This window comes from Hemitrygon akajei, chromosome 12 (assembly GCF_048418815.1).
Source record: "Hemitrygon akajei chromosome 12, sHemAka1.3, whole genome shotgun sequence".
Lineage (NCBI taxonomy): Eukaryota > Metazoa > Chordata > Chondrichthyes > Myliobatiformes > Dasyatidae > Hemitrygon > Hemitrygon akajei.
The window spans coordinates 108,622,242-108,637,990 of NC_133135.1; the positions used below are offsets into that span (position 1 = coordinate 108,622,242).

The window sequence follows — 15,749 nt, forward strand, 5'->3', positions numbered from 1 at the left end:
GCCCTTCCTATACCAAACATGGAATGCTGAATCGTACGTAGTAGGTAAAAAAAGGTGATTATGTGCGAAAGGGCTGGAAACGGAAAACCCCTGGAAACCATAGCATTTCCTGAACTGAGCCCATATACGCAAAGTGTCTCTAACAAGAGGATTAGCTATTGATCTGGGCAGACTACTAGGGAGTGCAGAGCCAAGAAGTGCAGATATAGATAATTCTTTAGTGGAGCTCAACTCCATGGCCACCCAATTAGGGCACTTGGGTTGGCCGTGGAAGAAAGACCAAAAGGTAGCACAGTGTATATTAGCTGCCCAATAATATAAACAAAAGTTAGGTAAAGCCATGCCACCCTCTTTTTTAGATTTTTGGAGATGGATTTTATTAATTCTAGAGCGCTTATTCTTCCAATGTTGGAACATTTAAATGCACAATCTATTGAACTACGCCAAAATATTAAAGAAGATTTTAAGGCACTTCAGGACTCTTTGGATGCGCTCGGTCACAAAGTGAAACAACAACAATCCAAAATCACAGAACTACAGGATAAAGCTCGGAAGAGAGATCAGAAAATTGATCGCTTGGAACAAACTCTGTCTTCAGCAGTTAAACAGTTGGAGAGTTGCAAATCCAAGATCATCGATCTTGAAGATCGATCCAGAAGACAGAATCTACGTATAATCAGTCTCCCCAAAGATATCGAGAAAGGGGACCCTTTAAAATTCTTTTCTCAGCTTTTAAAGGATGTGTTTACCTCTGAATTTCCACACAAACCCCCATTACTGGACCGTGCCCATTGCTCTTTTCCTTGACACCTGATCCCTAGGTCCAGACCTTGAGCAGTGATTGTCCGGTTTCATTATGTGCAAGTTAAAGAACATCTTATCCACATCGCTCGTCAGCAAAGTATGATTAAATTTCAAAATTATCAATTCCATCTCGTGGAGGATTATAGCCCAGAAGTGATGAAGGTGTGGTTGGCTCTTAAACCTTTGATGTCAGAATGTTATGGAAAGGGTCTCAAACCAGCGTTACTCTACCCTGCGCGCCTCAGAATTTCTACTTCGGAAGAACAACGCCATATCTTCCTCTCTACAAGTGCAGCTCGAAGTTTTTTGAATGAACATTATCCATCTGCTTTGGACACTCATCTTTAATTAATCTATGGTTTTGTAGTCCTGACTCTGTACTTATGCGTCTTTTTTTTAAAGCCTACAATTTTCCTATGAAGTTCGATCTTTATAAGTTTAAGATTTTTGTTTTTGGTTACTAGTGTAGTGATACTTTACACTTTAACTATAGTTTTAAGTTGATGTACTCATCTTTTTTTCTCCTATTAATTTTGCAAATCTTTTTCTTAACTATTTGATTTTTGACATTTTTTATTAATGATTTGACGGGGATTTTAATTTTTTTGGAGGAATATCTCCGTTCTCTTTTTGTTTTGTATAATCAAGATGGCGGTTTGTTTTTCTTATCTCATATTTTATCTTGTTCTTTTACTTCACCATTTCTTTGTCTTTTTGCGTTCTTCTTCCCATAATGCCTTTTTGTTTTTTGAAGTGTTATTTTTAATTGTTTATGTTTTTTCTCCGATTTATAATACGCTGACGTTTACTTTTTTTCCTGTTTTCAGAAACCACTTTATGAAGATTGTTATAGTGCAATCCTTAATTTTTTTTCTGGATATTGGGTGGTCTTTTTTAACATATATTTTTGGAGTTGCCTTCTGGAGAAATGGGAATAGATTTAGTGTTATTTTTCTTTCTGGCCTTCTTTAGGCTTAGTCTTGGGTCTTTGCAGGTGGAGGGTGGGGTGTTTTTCCATATTTTTAGTTTTCTTATTTGGCTGACTTAGAGCTACATAGATGTCTGCAGTGTCATCACCTCCGGTTCCTCCCTGAGCTTTTGTTCCTCTTCTGGGTTCATAAATTCACATTATGGTTAACTCTTTACATACCAAATGGTTGATTCTATGAAATTATGGCTCAGATTATTAATTTTGTCTCTTGGAATACAAATGGCTTAAACCATCCAATTAAACAGAAGAGGACTTTTAAAGTACTCCAAAGACTGAATGCTCATATTATTTTGTACAAGACACTCATGTGAGGAAAGAGGATAATCAGCTTTTTTTCAGGTTTTGGAAGGGTCAACAGTTTCACTCAAATTTGCATGCTAAAGTGAGAGGAGTTTCAATTTTTATTGATTCCTCAATTACATTTGTTCATTATGATACTGTTTCCGATCCGAATGGCAGATTTTTGTTTATTACTGGGTTACTTTGTAATAAATAAGTGATTATGACTAATGTTTATGCTCCAAATGTGGATTATCCCAAATTTTTTAAGAACTTATTTACTGCTTTACCTGATCTAAATGAATATATGCTGATAATGGGTGGTGATTTTAATTCTTGTTTGAATCCCTTGATGGATAGATCCATATCTATTCAAGCCTTACCAAACAAGTTGGCTACTCTTATCAACTTTTTCATGAATGATTCTGGAATTTTGGACATTTGGAGATTTCTACACCCCAAGGATAAAGTGTTTTCATTTTTTTCACATGTTTATCATTTTTATTCTAGAATTGATTACTTTTTTATTGACTCTTGTCTCATCCCATCTGTGATTGACTGTAACTATGACATTATTGCCATTTCCGATCATGCTCCAATGAACCTTTCTATCAAATTAATAGATACAGCTCCTAGTATTAGACAATGGCAATTTAATTCCAATCTGCTTCAAGACTCAGATTTTGTTAAGTTTATGAAGGAATAGATTGATTTCTTCTTTTCAACTAATTTTACAGAAGAAATCTCCAACGGAGCACTTCGGGACACTTTTAAGGCATATATCCATGGTCAGATTATTTCCTATACTGTTGGTATGAGGAAATGTATTAAGAATGAAACATTATTATTGGTTGATAAGATTAAAGAAATTGATAAGATATATTCCATTGCTCCTAGCAAGGAGCTTTATAAACAGAGTCAAGCTTCAAATGGAACATAATTTATTGAAAATCATAAACATAATTTATTGAAAATTCTCAATTGAAAATCAATTAATGAAAACCAGAAGTGAGTTTTACATACATAGTGTTACATCGGGCAAGTTATTAGCTAATCAATTGAAAACTGCCTCGGTTAAATGCCAAATCATTAAGATTCATAAACAGGATGATAATTTGACAGTTAATCATGATGAAATAAACAAATCTTTTCAAGAGTTTTATACCTCTTTATATAACTCTGATTTTCCCAATGATCCTAATCCCATGTATGACTTTCTAAGGAAATTGAATTTTCCCAAACTATCACCCTAAGAACGTTTAATATTAGAAGCTCTCAGTACAGATGAAAAAATAAAAAGTGTTATTTTTTTCAATGAATTCTGGTAAAGCACCAGGTCCAGACGATTATACAGTAGAATTCTTTAAGTGTTTTTCTTCCGTTCTCTCTCCTTGGCTAGGTAGAGCTTTTAAAGAAGCAATTAGATTAGGTAAATTACCACATTCATTTTATAGGGCTTCTATTTCCTTAATTTTAAGAAAGAATAAAGATCCTACTGATTGTGCATCATATCGACCGATATCTTTGTTGAATGTAGATTCTAAGATTTTTTCTAAGGTATCGGCGACTAGGTTGGAGAAGGTGTTACCTCGAATTATATCTGTGGACCAAACTGGATTTATTAAAAACCGTTACTCTTCTTTTAACATTAGAAGATTAATGAATATTATTTACACTCCTTCACGTAGTACTCCAGAATGTGTCATTTCATTAAATGCTGAGAAAGCATTTGACAGAGTTGAATGGCCATATTTATTTACTGTACTTGAGAAATTTAATTTTAGTTTGACATTTATGTCTTGGATTAAGTTGATATATCATACCGCAGTAGCTTCGGTTATTACTAATAATCAAAGATCTCCCTTTTTTTCACTTATTTTGGGGCACCAGGCAAGGTTGTCCTCTTAGTCCATTACTATTTGATATTGCTCTGGAACCTTTAGCAATTGCCATTCAAGAATCGCCTTAAATTTTTGGTATTACCCGTGGGAATGAGATACATAAACTATCATTATATGCAGATGATTTAGTATTGTATATTTCTAATCCTGAGGAATCCATTCCCGCAGTTTTATCTTTGGTGGCTCAGTTTAGTAATTTTTCAGGTTACAAACTGAACCTTAATAAGAGCGAACTGTTTCCTCTAAATATGTAGGTTCCAATTTATGGATGTTTACCCTTTAAATTGGTTACTGACTAGTTTATATATTTAGGGGTTAAAATTATGAAAAAAAAATAAGGATTTATTTAAGGATAATTTTTTACCTTTAATTGATCAGATTAAACATTTATTTACCAATTGGTCACCAATGTCTTTGTCATTGATAGGTCAGATCAATGCTATCAAGATGATTATATTACCTAAATTTTTATATTTATTCCAAGTGGTACCAATTTTTATTCCGAAATCTTTTTTGATAGTGTTGATTCTAAAATTTCTTCTTATATTTGGCAGAATAAAAATCCGAGGCTAGGGAAAAGATATTTACAGAAGTCTAAAAAGGAGGGTGGTCTGGCGCTGCCGAATTTTAGATTTTATTATCGGGCAATTAATATCTGCTATTTGAAATTTTGGCTATGGGACTTGAATATAACTTCAAGCCCTCACTGGGTAAATCTCGAATGTAAATCTGTACAAGGGTTTTCACTGGTTTCTATTTTAGGGACCTCGCTTCCCTTTGCTCTTTCTAAATTGTATAAACAATTAGATAATCCAATAGTTAAATACACTTTACGAATATGGTTTCAATTTTGGAAATTTTTGGGGTTGAATCAATTTATTTTAGCAAGTCCTATTATATCTAACTTTTTTTTCTATTCCTCAATTATGGACCTAGCCTACTCGACTTGGAAAACTAAAGGTATATTACGATTTTGTGATTTATTTTTGGATAATTGTTTCATGTCATTTGAACAATTATCTAACAAATATAATTTACCTAGATCCCATTTCTTCAGATATTTACAGGTTAGAAACTTTTTAAATACCGTCCTTCCTACTTTCCCGAATCTATACTCTATGGATAGTTTGAAAAAAAAATTTAGATTTAAATCCTTTTCAGAAAGGTGCAATAGAAACTATCTACAATATAATTATGAAAATTCATTTAGATGCATCTAATAAAATTAAAAATCATTGGGAAAGGGAACTTAAGCTTACTTTACCTATCGAAAAATAGGAAAAAATTCTTCAATTAGTTAACTCATCTTTATATGTGCTAAACATTCGTTGATACAGTTCAAAGTAGTGCACAGAGCCCTTATGTCTAAGGATAAATTAGCTCGCTATTACTCTCATATAAGTCCAGTGTGTGATAGATGTCATTCTGAGACAGCCTCTTTAACCCATATGTTTTGGTTATGTTCTTCCTTGAAAAAATATTGGGAAGATATCTTTGATATTATTTCAACTGTATTGAATATTAATTTACAACCTCATCCTATTACTACAATTTTTGGTTTACCAATGATAGAACCACACCACTTAACCTCTTCAGCACATCGGATGATTGCATTTCTTACATGAATGGCTAAAAGATCTATTTTGCTGAATTGGAAAGAGATTAATCCTCCCACCACATTTCATTGGTTCTCTCAAACTATGTTACGTTTAAACTTAGAAAAACTTAGAAGTGTTATATATGATCCATCCATTAAATTTGAAAAGACTTGGAGGCCTTTTGTTCAACACTTTCGTATGATGTGATTTGACTTTTTTCCAAACCTAATATGTTAATGTTAATATATGCAGGGAGGTTCGGAGTTGATGACACTAATGGTCCTTGCTTTTTTTTGATGTTACAAACAGCCCATGTTCTTTTCTTTTTTTTAGTTTTTGGTTAGCATCGTTTAGATTTGCTTTTTTTGGGGGGGGGTATATTTCTTTTCTTTCTGGTTATGTTAATCTTTTTTTCTATGTATTTTACATTTGTACTTGAACAATTTTGGGAGGTTTGTTACCTGTGTATTAACTGAATATATAGTTATATATGTTAACCATTAACAATGTAATCCCAATAATTGTGTAGCAATATTATGTTATATCTACTATCTTGATATTAATAAAAAGATTGGAAAAGAAAGATTTTGTGTTTTATATTCTGTATTTTTCACTCTTTTGCCATTTGTGTGTTTTTCTTTTCTTTTTGGACATGGGGATGGGTTTTGATGTTTTCCTTTGAACATTTTCATGGTTTTCTTTGTTTTGTGGCTGTCTGTGGGAAAAGGAATCTCAAGGTAGAATACTGCATACATACTTTGATAATAAATCTCCTCTGAACTTTGAACTTTTTGAACTGAGTATTAGGTATCCAGTACAGCACCATGTCTGTGAATATGGTGTGTTTGTTTTGCAGTTGTACAACAACTTCCCAAGGATCATGGATTTCCTGCCCGGACCTCACCAGAAGATCTTCCAAAATATGGAAAAATTGAAAAGTTTTCTGGCCAAGACTATTCAAAGTCACAAGCAGACTGTCCAGAAAGACTCCCCAAGGGATTACATCGACTGCTTCCTCACGAAGATGGATGAGGTAATGGCATAAACTACTTCTTGCATTCATTCATTTCCCACTGTCCTACCAAGTACACTGAAGACAATAACTTTTCACTTCTTATTTTATTTTAGAGACATGATGCAGAACAGGTCCTTCCAGCCCAAAGAGTTGCGCCAACCAGCAGCCCATTTATTTATTCAGTTTAGTTACTTAATGCCCATTACACCGATGGTGCTTAGGGCTGCAATGAAGGTCCTCCATCTTTGTCTGTCCTTGGCTATCTTCTCTATTTTGCCCCATGTGTGGTTGAGGGTCTTCATTTCTGCCTCTGTGGTATGGTGCCAAATTGTCTTTGGCCTCCCACATTCCTCCACCCTTCAGGGGTGCAATGAAGTCCTGTCTTGATGATGGAGTCGGCCTCCCTCCTCATCACGTGTCCAACCCATCTCCAACATTTCCTCATGATGATGGTGACCATGTCCTCTTGGTGACACTGAAGGACTTGGTGATCTACTTGGTGATCCCTAATGTTGCTCAACCCTAACCTAACTAGAGAACAATTTATAATGACCAATTGACCTAGTAAGTGGTACATCTTTGGACTGTGTGTGGAAACTGGCGCATCTGAAGGAAACCAACACAGTCACAGGGAGAATGTGGAAACTCCTTCCAGGTAGTGCTGGAATTGAACCTGGGTTGCCTGTACTCTAAAGCATTACACTACTGTGCCACCCAAAAGAAGGTTATCTTTTTCAATGAATACTATCTACAACTGCTAGAAATCTAAACTAAGAAATGGAAATGCCAAAAATTCTCAGCAGGTCAGGCAGTGCCTATAGAAAGAAAATCTGGCATTTTGTGTCAACAGTCCTCTGTTACAGATCCTCCTAAAAGCTTCCATGATTTTCTGGGTTTTCTTTTGGGGAACTGCTATTGCAAACATTTGCCTATTTTAGAGTACGGTAGCTTTAGGATGGCATAGTGCTTAGCACAACGCTTTACAGTACAGGTGACCCAGGTTCAATTCCCACCATCTCCTGTAAGGAATTTATACATTCTCTTCATGACTGCATGGGTTTCCTCTGGGTGCTCTGGTTTCCTCCCACAGTACCAGTTTGTAGGATAATGTGTCATTCTAAATTGTCCCATAATTAGCCTAGGGTTAAATTGGGTTATTGCTGGGCAGTGCAGCTTGAAGGGCCAGATGGGCCTATTCTGTGCTGAACTGTAATAAAATTAAAAAATAAAAAGAATATAAGGATCCAGGAAGTTGAATTAAAGTTGAAAATCAACTAAAGGTTGTTAAAACAACCCTTCCTTTCCCTCCCCCCTCCCCCTGCCCCCCATCATTTTCTGGCTTCTGCCCTTTTCCGTTTCAGCCTTGATGAAGGATCTCGGGTTGAAACAATGTCAACTGCTCATTAACCCCCATAGATGCTGCCTGACTTGCTGAGTTCCCTCCAGCACTCTGTGTGTGTGTGTTGTTCACCATTTCTAGCATCTGCATAATCCCTTCTGTTTAAAACATGGATTTTTGTTTGCCTTGAGTCAGGAAAAAGATGAGCTTAACTCCGAATTCTTTCAAGAAAACTTGCTGCTGACGACACTGAGCTTATCTATGGCTGGAACTGAAACAACCAGTACAACACTACGCTGGGCTCTTCAAATCCTGGCAAAGTATCCAGAAGTTCAAGGTAAACTTTAATTCAATTCAAATCAACTCAAGTTTAATTATCACCCAACCATACACGAATACTCATGAATACAGCCAAATGAAAGAGCATTACTCTGGGGTCAAAGTGCAAAACACAGTACCAATGGTCACACACAGCACAAAGCACTCACAAGATAGCAAGCACAAATGGTATCATAATCACACAATAAAAGAATCAAAAACTCACTCCATCAATCTCCAGTTGATTTCAATGGAGCCCATCTCCTGTGAGCAAACACGGTGGGGGGAGCCGGCTCCAGCCTGGACACCGCACCACACCGCCCCTGGAGGAGTGCACTGGTCCCAAAGCAACCACCCCCGTCCCCAGGTGAAACTGCAGCTTGAGGCCCAGTCCTTACATATATAAGACAACAAGCCCATATAGAATATCAGTAAAAATACAACCAAACAAACTATACATGTATAGTTCAGACTCTTCAGTCGACCATAAAAGAGCTTGTCTTCCATTCAGAATCAGATTTATTATCAACAACATATGTTGTGAAATCTGTTAACTTTGCAGTAGCAGTACAATGCAATACATGATAATAGAGAAAAGACTAAATTACAGTAAGTAATTATATATTAAATTAAATAAGTAGTGTGAAAAGTAGGTAGTGTTCATGAGTTCAGTGTCCATTCAGAAATCAGATGGAAGAGGGGAAATAGCTGTTCCTGAAACATTGAGTGTGTGCCTTTAGGCTCCTGTACATCCTCTCTGATGGTAGCAATGAGAAAAGGGCATGCCCTGGGTAATAGGGGTCCTTAATGATGGATGCCGCCCTTCTAAGGCACTGATGTTTGAAAATATCTTGGATACTATGGAGACTAGTGCCCATGTGAAGCTGACTAAGTTTACAGCTCTCTGCAGCTGTGCAGTGCCCACACCCCGTACAAGGTGGCAAAACAGCCCGTTAGAATGGTCTTCATGGTACAGTTGTGGAAATTGCAAGTTGTGTATCAATTACACAACAGTGTCAAAATCAAAGTTCAAAGTAAATTTTATTGTCAGAGTACATAAATGTCACTGTATAGAGCCCTGAGGTTCAGTTTCTTGTGGTCATCCTCAGCAAGTCTACTGAATAGTAACTCTAACAGGATCAATGAAAGATCAACCAGGGTGCAGAAGACAACAAACTGTGTAAATGCAAATACAAATACATAGCAATAAATAATGAGAACATGAGATAATCAGATAAAGAGTCCTTGAAACAGGATCATTGGTTGTGGGAAAATCTCAATGGATGGGCAAGTGTGAGCAGTTGTCCCCTTTTGTTCAAGAACCTGATGGTTGAGGGATAGTAACTGTTCTTGAACCTGGTGGTGCAAGTCCTGAGACTCTTGCATCTTCTACCTGGTGGCAAAAGAGAGAAGAGAGCGTGGCCTGGGTGTTGGGGATCTCTGATGATGGATGCTGTCTACCTACAGCAGTGTTTCATGTCGATGTGCTCAGTGGTTGCAAGGGCTTTACCCGTGATACACTAGGCCAAATCCATTATGTTTTGTATGTTTTTCCATTCAAAGGTATTGGTGTTTCCATACACTCAGTCAATACATCTCCACTGCACATCTAAAGAAGTCTATCAAAGTTTTAGATGTCATCCTGAATCCCCGCAGACTCCAAAGGAAGTAGAGGCACTGCCGTGCTTTCTTTGCAATTGCACTTTCCTGTCCAGGTCAGGTCCTCTGAAATAGTAACAGCCAGGAATTCAGAGTTTCTAACCCTCCACCTCTGATTCTCCAGTGAAGATTGGCTCATGGACATTTGGTTTCCCTCTCCTGAAGTCTATAATAATTTCCTTGGTCATACTGACATTGAGTGAGAGGTTGTTGTTATGACAGCACTCAGCTAAATTTTCAATCTCCCTCCTGACTGCTGATTCATCACCGCCTTTGACTGGATCCACATCAGCAAACTTGAATACAGCAGTGGAGTTGTGCTGAGCCACACGGTCGTCGTTTATTTAGAGATACAACACAGTAACAGGCCCTTCTGGTCCAACTAATCCACACTACTGTTACATGTGACCAATTATCCTTCTACCTCATACGGCTCTGGGATGTGGGAGAAACCAGAGCACCTAGAGGAAACCCATACCGTCACCACCCTGGGTCATCGGTAGAGTTCTTTAAGACTCTTTAATTTTTATTTTGTATTCTGTGTTTTATTATAATTATCTGAATTAATGAACTTTGGGGTTTTTATGTGTTATTGTTAGATCTTCCCCAATTTACAGTTAAGTTGCAATTGTCCTTGGATCCTTCCATTTACTTCTTCAAGATTTTGCAGGTGTCCAATTCATTGGACTTTGTCTCTTATTAGAATAGCTCCTGGTTAACCCTTTAATTAGTTTGGTGTTTTATCAGATTGGCACAGATTCTTTTGTGCACTGGAATGTATTTAAAGGGGTAGTGCTATCCGTTCAGGTCTCTGTTCTCTTGATCCCTACCTAGTGGAGTTCTGGCCGAGTTATCACGAGTTATCCAAGACCTTGTAAGTTCAACTGATTTGTTTATTAATAAAATTCCTAGTTTTACTAAACCCTTCTGGTTGCCTGTGTGATCCTGTGCTTGCCTGTGAAGATACAGCATGAGACTCATGGACTTGTGGAGCACGTACAAGCTCCTTACAGACATTTGCAGAGTCTCAAATTGGCTCTCTTGTAATCCTAAATTTTCACTAATGAGCAGGTGTACCTAATAAAGTGACCACTGAGTGTAAAATCAGACAATATTGACCAATTTGACAAGTTGGGAAATGTTTGTAAATGAAATGCGTGAAACAAAATCTTATCTTCCTCTCCCAGAGAAGATTCATAATGAGATTGATGATGTGATTGGTTCTCATCGAAGACCTGCAATTGAGGATCGAGCGAAGATGCCGTACACTGACGCAGTCATCCATGAGGTCCAGCGATACATCGACATCGTTCCCATGAACATTCCACACATGGCAACAAGTGATGTGAACTTCCGAGGACATTTGATACCCAAGGTCAGAGTCAAGATCAATATAATGTATGTTTTATTTGTATTATTTGTAATAACATCGAACCAAAAGTTAAATAATCACGTCAGCTATTCTGTACTTCAGAAAGTACAGTGTTCTTAACTTGCTTGTTGCTGAGGAGGAATGGTGGTGGTTGTCCATCCTGTCCGATGATGACAGGAGACCTGTGTGGGAGAGTTTGTAAAGTGGACAAGCTGTTGCACTGGGGCAGTTCCTCTCTATCAACCTCAAAAGTCCGGCTCCAGTGATATGAATGAACAGCACAAACTGGGGTCTTACTTGGTTGCAGTGGATGACCATGACATCTTCTGTGGCTCATCATGTCTTCGTTCTTCAGCACAGTATCACCTTCCTGGGTGTTGGATCTCACTGTAGATCTGATCTGCCCAGTCCACTGGAGCTGACTTCACATACTAAGACAGGTCCGTCTCTCTCACTGGGATATAAGGCTGCTGGCTACCCTTGCCTGCTTTAGCCAGCCTGTTGAAGTGGTGTACCGGGGTGTAGCTGCTGTCACATAAGGACAGTTACTTGCAGCCACAGGTGGGAGCAGAGTGTCCAGTGGGGCCAAAGATGAGTGAGCTGCCTTGGAATGGACACGACAAATCCCTTCACTAGAGGTGCTATCCCTCCCTGGACATCCCATACACTCCAGGAGGCCAGGGGGTCCTAGCAGTTTTAATGCCATGGACCCCTATCATTAACTGAGGTCTAGGCCTTTCAATATTCAATCAGTTTCAATGACGTCCCCCTCATTTCTTCCTCATCTTTGTTCCAAAGGGATGACATTATATTCTGAGGCCGTGTTTTCAAGATTTCTTCTGCTGGTCTCCTAAGTTTAAGCAACTTTGTCTCAAAAGATAATTGGCGAGTCTGTTTTTTAGAACTACGCTCCTAAACTGTGGAATTCAATACATAAAACTATAGTGATGTTGTCATTTTTAAACACCAGCTCAACACCTATTTATTTAACCTTGCTTTTAGCTAACATCTACTAACGTCTTCTTGTCTTTTATTTTTATTCTTTATTTTATTTGCGTGTTGAAAGGCCTTGACAGAGTGGATGTGGAGAGGATGTTTCCTATGCGGGGGGGGGGGGGCGGTGGTAGTCTAGGACCAGAGGACACAGCCCCAGCATAGAGGAAGATCTATTTTGAATGGAGAATGGAGATAAGGATGACTTTCTTTAGCTAGAGAATCATAAATCTGTGGAATTCGTTGCCATAGGCAGCTGTGGAGGCCAAGTCAAAGGGTATATTTAAGGCAGAGGTTGATAGATTGTTGATTAGTCAGGGCATGAAGGGATATGGGGAGAAGGCAGGAGATTGGGGCTGAGAGGGAAAATGGATCAGCCATGACGTAATGGCAGAACAGACTCGATGGGCCAAATGGCCTAATTCTGCTCCTATATATTATGGTCTCCACTTTAACTCATTGTAAAGCATTCTGTGCTACATCGCCTGTATGAAACGTGCTCTATAAATAATAATTTAATATGATAATACAGGATAAATAAACAATAATAATAATATAATAAACAAGCAAGAACAATTTACTTAGTAAATTCAGCCATTCCAAACACACAAGACATAAAGAATCATTAACTGAAATACACTAGAAATATCCTGAATTTAAAAAAGGAAATTGAAAGAGGATGGAACATGGACAGGGTATACATTGTCCCAATGGTAATATCTACAACTGGTAAGAAACCCAAAGTTTCTACACATAAATCAATTAGTCCTACACAGCAATATTCATGTAAATCTCCAGACAGCCACAATACTAAACACCACCAAAATAGTCCGAAAGCTCCTAGCAATTGAGAAATGAGTGTGCTTGTCTATGCCTGTATATCAGGCATTACCAGCTTGAGCTGAGAAAATTTTTTTTAAAACAATAACAATAATATTACTGTATTAATATTATATTATAATAATAATACTATTATTATTACCAATCCAAAAAGATCGGGTTTCAGACCACAAATGTATTACATTCTGTGCTCCGAGGATCAATCCCACATCAGCCACTGCAGTATATCGTTCCTGGGATGTTCAACATCATCAGTCATTCTTTTAATGTGTTGAGATACTTTCTGCTTTGTGCATCTGACATAACTTTTGACCATAGCCATGTCTGAACTTGCTTCTGTGTTTAGGGTATGCTTGTGATGCCTGTCCTTTCGTCTGTTCTGAAAGACAACAGCCTCTGGGAGTCACCGGAATCATTTAATGCAAACCATTTCCTTGATGAAAATGGATGTTTCAAAAAGAGTGAAAATTTCGTGGCATTCTCAGCAGGTATACATACACACTTATTTATTTTATTGCCTTTTCTCTCTGCCCACCTACAAGAGGACCACAACCTCCTCATAGTGTTTGGAGGCTTGCACCTGGTGATCTATATTGGAAGGAGTAAGGGCTTTATGCTTTGGCTCTGGGTAGGTTCACCCATGTCAAACAGATTAAAGACCAACAGCAGTCCACCAGTCCTTCAGGTTCCAGGGTTCAGCTCAGGGTGAACAACCCTGACTAGTAATTCAAAACTGTGATGGACAATCAGCCATGATTGAATGGTGGAGCAGACTTGATAGGCCAATTCGCCTAATTCTGCTCCTATGTCTTAAGGTCTTATGGTCTAAAACAGAAATAGCAATGAAGAATCCTTCTACATCTGAGTGCATCAGTATTCCTGAGTCTTCACCAGGGATTTGCCTGACAGTAGTGAAAACTGAGCCACTGACATGATGAAGGAAGGCCTGAAAACCATCAAAGGCGGAGGACCTTCTTTGTGATCCTAAATGCCAACGGCGTAACGTGCTGCTGCTGGTCTTCGCCCAAGAAAAGGCTGATCGCAGATTAAGTCAAAGTTCAAAGTAAAGTTCATTATCGAAGTGTATATATATCTCACAATTCTTTGATGAAACACAAAATGCTCCTAATCATCAGACGTGCTGCTTTCTGTGGATCTTCCTAAACTGAGGTGCTGACTCAGGGCACATTACACTAACTGGAGTCAGACAGAACCAAACATCAAAGTGTGCATGAGGAGATTCCTTTATACTGAAGCAGGAGTAGATTGTTCACTTCTGCACACACGAAAATCACCCAGTGTTGTGACTGTGAATTAAGTCACCGGAGAGACACTGAAGTTGGTGGATATAGAAGTCTTTACTCTCCAAAGCAAGTAGTAGACATTATACTGTAGACACTCTGAGAAGAAGAGGCCTCTAAACTCAAAGTACATCACAGTTTTATACCCTTAAGATCGATGGTAACTCAATACAGTTTCAATGTTTACAATGACATTGTTTACTTCAATACTTCGGGTTGACAATGTTTCATTTTAGGGTGGAATGGTAGCATAGTGCTTTACTGTGCCAGTGACTCAGGTTCAATCCCCACTGCTGTCTGTAAGGAGATTCTACGTTCTCCCCATGACAACATGGGTTTCCTCCCACAGTCAAAAGATATACTGGTTGGTAGGTTAATTGGTCTTTGTAAATGGTCCTGTGATTAGGCTGGGAATAAGTTGGAAGATTGCTGGGTGGAGCAGCTCAAAGGATTGAAAGGCCCTATACTGTGTGGTATCTCAGTCAGAGAAACATAGAAATTCTACAGCAAAATACAGGCCCTTCAGTCCACAAAGCTGTGCTGAACGTGTCCTGAATATACAAATTGCCTAGGGTTACCCATAGCACCTCTATTTTTCTAAGCTCCATGTAGCCATCCAGGAGTCTCTTAAAAGACCCTATCGTTGCCACCACCCACCGCCTCCGCCAGCCCATTCCACGCACATACCCCTGACATCTCTCTGTACCTACTTCCAAGCACCTTAAAATTGTGCCCTCTTTTGTCAGCCATTTCAGCCCATTCCACACAATCAATGCCTCTCATCATCTTATACACCTCTATCAGGTCACCTTTCATCCTCCGTTGCTCCAGGGAGAAAAGACCGAGTTCATTCAACCTATTCTCATAAAGCATGCTCCCCAATCCAGGCAATATCCTTGTAAATCTCTGCAACCTTTCTATGGTTTCCAAATCCTTCCTGTAGTGAGGTGACCAGAACTGAGCACAGTACTCCGTGGGGTCTGACCAGGGTCCTATTTGGCTGCAACATTACCTCTCGCCTCCTAAACTCAATCCCACGATTAATGAAGGCCAATACACCGTATGCCTTCTTAACCACAGAGTCAACCCGTGCAGCTGCTTTGAGCGTCCTAAGGACTCGCACCCCAAGATCCCTCTGATCCTCCACACTGCCAAGAGTCTTACCATTAATACTATATTCTGCCATCATATTTGACCTACCAAAATGAACCACCTCACACTTATCTGCCACTTCTTAGCCCAGTTCGGCATCCTATCGATGTCCTGCTGTAACCTCTGACAGTCCTCCACACTATCCACAACACCCCCAACCTTTGTGTCATCAGCAAATTTACTAACC

At 38.6% G+C, this 15,749-nt stretch overlaps 1 protein-coding gene across 1 annotated transcript in view; it reads left to right on the forward strand.

Annotated features, from left to right (window-relative positions):
- Positions 1-15,749, forward strand: part of LOC140737354 (cytochrome P450 2C19-like) — a 62,814-nt gene that overhangs the window by 37,085 nt on the left and 9,980 nt on the right. The window contains exons 5-8 of the mRNA XM_073063805.1: positions 6,430-6,606; positions 8,123-8,264; positions 11,092-11,279; positions 13,456-13,597. Coding sequence (XP_072919906.1) covers positions 6,430-6,606; positions 8,123-8,264; positions 11,092-11,279; positions 13,456-13,597 — 649 coding nt within the window. The remainder of the gene's footprint in view (positions 1-6,429; positions 6,607-8,122; positions 8,265-11,091; positions 11,280-13,455; positions 13,598-15,749) is intronic.